Source organism: Carlito syrichta, unplaced genomic scaffold, assembly GCF_000164805.1.
Source record: "Carlito syrichta isolate Samal-C Ts95f unplaced genomic scaffold, Tarsius_syrichta-2.0.1 Scaffold239038, whole genome shotgun sequence".
In the NCBI taxonomy this organism is placed as follows: Eukaryota; Metazoa; Chordata; class Mammalia; order Primates; family Tarsiidae; genus Carlito; species Carlito syrichta.
The window spans coordinates 404,031-410,030 of NW_007183134.1; the positions used below are offsets into that span (position 1 = coordinate 404,031).

The 6,000-nt window shown below is 43.9% G+C and overlaps 1 protein-coding gene across 1 annotated transcript in view; it reads right to left on the reverse strand.

Moving 5' to 3' along the window:
- Positions 1-6,000, reverse strand: part of LAMA1 (laminin subunit alpha 1) — a 157,110-nt gene that overhangs the window by 95,129 nt on the left and 55,981 nt on the right. Inside the window, exon 17 of the mRNA XM_021709489.1 lies at positions 4,017-4,127. Within this exon, the coding sequence (XP_021565164.1) occupies positions 4,017-4,127 (111 nt within the window). The remainder of the gene's footprint in view (positions 1-4,016; positions 4,128-6,000) is intronic.

Genomic DNA, 6,000 nt, shown 5'->3' on the forward strand with positions numbered 1-6,000 from the left:
TAACCCAGATTAAGTCAAAATGCAACTGATCTTAGTAGATGGCTAGGTGGCTGAGCTAAAAGTACTGTGCAAAATAACTGCAATTTCTTTTTCTTTCTTTCTTTCCTTTTTTTTTTTTTTTTTTTTAGTTGGAGTCTCACTCCTTCACCCAGGCGGGAGTGTAGGGGCATGCACACTCATGGCCACTCCAGCATCGACCTGCTGGACTCCGGAGATCCTTCCGCCTCAGCCTTCCAAGTAGCTGGAACTATAGACGCGTGCCACCACGCCTGGCTATTTTTTATTCTTTTTGTAGAGGCAAGGTCTCGCCAAATTGCCTGGGCTGGTCTCGAACTCGTGGACTCAGGCAATCCACTTGCCTCGGCCTCCTAAAGTGCTGGGATTACAGGCTGAGCCACTGAACCCGGCCCCTTCCTTTTTTTTTGAGTCAGAGTCTCACTCTTTTGCCCAGGCTGGAGTGCAGTGGCACGATCACTGAAGCTTCAACATCCCTGCCCCCCTCTCACCCCCACCCCTGCCCCAGTAGCTGGGACTACAGGCCCACACCACCACATCTAGCTAATTTTTAAATTTTTTGTAGAAACAAGGTCTCGTTATGTTGCCCAGGCTGGTCTTAAACTCCTGGGCTCAAGCGATCCTCCTGCCTTGGCCTCCCAAAGTGCTGGGATCATGGTTCCTTTTAAAAATATTTGATTATGTTATTTGGAACATGCCCAGGCAGAGTAGGCCTTCTTTCTCTTTGGGGATACTAGTGTGTAGTTCTGTTGGAAACCCCACTGAGGGTCAGTTTCAGCATTTTCTCAAGTGTGTGCCACCATCCCTTTACATGATTGTCCCTGTTGGTAGATCTGGTATATGAAGGGAAAAGAATGCTCATCTCTTTGGGGAAAGAAAGTCATCTTCTCTTGATTAGTGTTTAAGAACTGCACAGCTGCATGTGATGCTCCTCTCTTTTCCAATGGATACCAAACTTCAAAGAAAGAGTTTCTCCTTGGCATAAAAAGTGATGAGAGCTCAGAAAAAAACAAGAGGGGCACAAAGAGCATCTGGAAACTTCTCTGTAATAAACTGTAAATAGGAAGTATTCCAGGAAGGGCTATGAACAGTTATCCAAAAGGAAGGATTCAAGGTTTCTTTTAAAATAGATTAGGGAAAAAAAAAATCAAAGTTAGATTAGATAAATGATACTACCAAGCTTTTGTATTTCCTTAGATTCTAATTTAAAATTCTAATTTTTGTCCTCCAACATTCATCTTTCGAAAAGGGAAAAACTGTAATTTTGCAAAGGAGAAACCTGGCAGACGTCACCTAATCTGAGTGACCCAGATTCACGTTCCCGGAAGAAGACACCGTGACATCACGATGTGCGTCTGGATGCAGACACGATGTGCATCACCTCCATGTCTTCTTGCCAAAAATGCATAACCTCAACCTATTGTACAAAAGAATCAGACAAGCTCTAGCTCAGAGACATGCCACATGTCTAGCTCAGAGACATGCCACAGACTGTCCTGTTCTCTTTAGAAGTTCCACAGTCATAAAGGACAAGGAAGACCAAGGAACTGTCCCAGAGTTGAGGAGACTACAGAGACATGGCCACGGAATGGGGTGTAGGGTCCTGGTTGGACCCTAGAAAGAAAAAGACAGGAGTGAAGAACCGGTGGAATCGCAATGCAGCCTGCTGTCTAGTTAACTCTCTTGTGCCAATGTCAACTTCTTTGCTTTAATAGCTGCACTCTGGTTATGCAAGACATTAGCATCGGGGGTGCTGGGAGAAGGCGACTCAGGAACTCTACTATTTTGTAACTCTTCTGTAAGCCTAAAATTATTTCCAGGCCAGAAGTGGTGGCTTACACCTGTAGTCCCAGCACTTCGGGAGGCTGAGGCAGGAGGATCGCTTGAGCGCGGCCTGCACAACATAGTAAGACTTTGTTTCTAAAAAAAAATAAAAAACTTAGCCAGGTGTGGTGGCATATGCTTGTAGTCCCAGCTAGCTACTTGGAAAACGGAGGCAGAAGGACACCTGAGCCCAGGAGGTTGAAGCTGTGGTGAGCCATGATTGTACCACTGCACTCCGGCCTGGGTGACAGAGTGAGACTCCAACTCAAAAATAAAAATAAAATAAAATAGGCTGGGTGTGGTGGCTGATGCCTGTAATCCCGGCATTTTGGGAGGCGGAGACGAGAAGATTGCCTGAGCCCATGGGTTCAAGATCAGCCTGGGAAACATGGCAAGATCTCATCTCTACAATAAATTTTAAAAAAATAGCTGGACGTGGTGGTGCACGCCTGTAGTTCCAATACTTCGAAAACTGAAGCAGGAGGATCACCTGAGCCCAGCAGGTCGAGGCTGTGGTGGCCATGAGCATGCCACGGCACTCCAGCCTGGGCAACAGAGTAAGACTCTGACTCCAAAAAAAAAAGCAAAATAATTTCCAAAGCAGTTTAAAACTATGAAAATTATTATTATGTATTGTAATTAAAGCCTAAGATCAATTGCTATTTTCACTGTGAATATATATATATATTTTAAGTTGGAATCTCACTCAATTGCCCAGGCTGGAGTGCCGTGGTGTGCTCATGGCCACCCCAGCATTGACCTGTTGGACTCTGGTGATCCTTTCGCCTCAGCCTTCCAAGTAGCTGGAAACAGGTGCGTGCTACCACACATGGTTAAATTTTTAAAATTTATTGTAGAGATGAGGTCTTGCCAAGTTGCCCGGGCTGGTCTCGAACCCACGGACTCAGGCAAGCCACTTGCCTCGGCCTCCCAAAGTGCTGGGATTACAGGCTGAACCACCAAGTCCGGCCAATTTTTGTACATACATATTAATAGAAGCACGAGAAATCTACTCTTCCAGTCTAGCTGTAACGAGCCACAGGTAGCATGACCACAGCCTGATGACCTCCCCTCCGCCCCCAAATGCTGGCAGGAGACCTCTGAAAAGCTGACCTTGTAAATCCAAATGGCAAACGAAGAGATGTGAAAAAAGCAACTTCACTGCCTGAGGAAACTGATCCTAGAGGGACTGAGTCTGCCACAAACCATCACTTCATGGGAGAAAGGAACAAAGGCCAAATGAGAGCTATACTTACGGAGTAAAGAAAAACTAGGCTCTTGACAATAAGCAACCCAGGGCATCATGCCGAGATTGTCTCTGTGGGTCTGTATAATTAATTGTCCCTAGTCTGTGACTCAATCCATCTCTTTTGGAAAGAGCGTGAACATTTCCCTGCCCAGCTGATTAGCATATGCATTCGCTGTGTCTATGAGGAGCGAAGCCATTAGGACCCAGGGTGTGGCCTGGCTTCAAGGCACAGGACATAAAAGAATTCCTAATTGAAGTGAAAAAAACAGGTTTTGCCCTCTAACTGCCTCAAAGTTCATTCTCAAGATTAACTGCATATTTCTTAAGCCCTGTTTCAACTCATATTACATGAAAGAGGTACTTGTTTGAAGAGTTTATCTGAACTAACTATAAAGTATTGCATACTGTACAAATAAGTGTGGCTATTAGAAATGTTATTCTTCTTATGGTTTATTATGTTATATAGTGTTTAAAATACTAGCACTTTCATTGCAAAGATTCTATCCTTTGTATTTAATAAGCGGGCAACATTTTCTACCTTCATATTGACTTATCATCTCAACAAATAAAAATAATAAATACTTTTCATTATTCTGATAAAAAACCATAATGAAATGATATATTCCTTTTTTGCTACTCCCAAAAGAACTTTAAGAAGAAAAAAAAAAAAAACAGAGAACATTTCATGATATAAACTCAAATATGAAAATTTCCTCTGGGGTCTGAGGCCGTAGAGGAAGCATTTGTTTATTTGTTGGTTTGTTTGTTTGAGAAAGCAGGATTTATTGAGAGGACATAAAAGCCCCCACAGTGGGAGGGGACCCGAAGGGTTTGCCTAGGAAGCATTAAACAAAAAAAATCACTTCTACACAGCAAAGGCCTCTGGAGTGGGGGGAGAGGGCACTTGGGGTCTCAGCAGTGAACTCACAGTGCAAACGCCATGAACATCACACTCAGCTGCATGACCGTGGCATTCACAGGGCTGACAGATTCCTCCAAAGAGTATTCCATCCACGCGATAATAGCCAGAAAGGCACGACTGCAAGAGAAAGGCAAATCATCTTCCTTCCAAGATGTTAGAAAAATAAATTGCTCGATTGTCCATGAGTAGAAAAACTTAGCTCTTTTTTCTCAAATATCTTCATTGAGGCATCATTTACATACTATAAGACTCACCCATTTTAAGTGCAGAAGTCAATGATGTTTAATAAACTTACTGACCTAACCATCACGATAATCTAGTCCCTATTTCTTTTTAAAAGTGGAAATATGCACCAAAAAACCTTAATGATTATGCAGTAAGTCTTAAGGTATTTTTTTAATGGTAGATTACATAATATGTTAGTAATAGTAATACTTTCATTGAAATGATGCAATCCTTTGTGTTTAATCAATAGACATTTTCTATCAGTGGTATTTCACTGCAGTATTCTTAAACTAGAAATTGTGCTAACATTTAGCCATCTAACTAGTGTTTCAATCAAAAGGATCTTTTTCTCTCAACTTAGTTTTTTTTTCCTTTGCCAATTCATTAAAAGTTGCCATCAAACAATTGCAAGTGCAGGTCTGTGTCAAATTGCATCTGTTTAAGACTGTACGCGGTGGCTCAAACCTGTAATCCCAGCACTTTGGGAGGCCAAGACAAGTGGATTGCCTGAGCTCAGGTGTTCAAACCAGCCTGGGCAACTTTGTGAGACCTCATTTCTACAATAAATAAAAAAAAATAAGCTGGGCGTGGTAGCGCATGCCTGCAGTCCAGCTACTTGTAAGGCTAAGACAGAAGGATCCCCAAAGCCCAGCAGGTTGAGGTTGTGGCGGCCATGAGCATGCCATTGCACTCCAGCCTGGTGACAGAATGAGACTCCAACTCAAAAAAAAAAAACCAAAAACAACCCCCAAATTGCATCCATTTAATTGAGCAAACACCACAGACGTGTTTTCTGCCAGCTAAGCCTGGACAGGCAACTTGGACATTCACGGATGTCATGCTTTGCCTGTGAGGTGTGGGAAACCAGCCCACACTGGAATTCACTGAACTCTCATGATAACCCTGAGAAATAACATCTCTACTTTGTAAATACGGAATGTGGAACACGGTGCGGGTAGATCCCATGTGCTCATGGCATGATTCAAAATTAAGTTAGATGTGCACAGCACCAAGGTCACATCCACGGTGGGCTGCCAAGGGCCCAGCAGATACCAAATGCCCTTAAGTGCAGACTAGGGATGATTAATCTGTAAACCAGCACACCCCAAGGGAGGCATGGTGGGGGGGGGGGGCTTCTGGGTTAGATTTGTGTTTTATTTTTATAAGACTTCTTAAAGAGTATTTCTAAATACTCTACAAAGAACATATAAATGCATTCATTCACACAGACATTGTGAAAGTCCCCTCACAACTCCACCCAACCGTCTCCCCCCACCCCAGGGGACTGGGGACCTTCTGCCTGGAGGTCTGCAGGGTGGCTTGCAGCGGTGCTGAGAACGCCCTTCTCTGCCAATAGCTGCCTGATTCTTTAAGTCAGCTTCTGAATAAGAATTTGGTTCAACGATGAAGTCTGCTTAACAAAACGAAGTTTCTAGTGTTTGCTTGAGCCACCATCCCAGCCCCATTTCCTTCCAAAGCCCAGGAGACTTGGAATGCACCAGCAGCCCTGCTCACTGCTGTGCCCTTCTGGTCAAGCTGACTTCTACCTCCACAGACCAGCTCTTTTTTTTTTTTTTTTTTTCAATGGAGTCTCACTCTTGTCGCCCAGGCAGGAGTGCAGTGGCACACTCACGGCCACCCCAGCATCGACCTGCGGGGCTCCGGTCATCCTTCCAAATAGCTGGAACCATAGGTGTGTGCTGCCACTCCTGGCTAATTTTTTTTTTTTTTAGTTGGAGTCTCACTCTGTCACCCAGACTGGGTG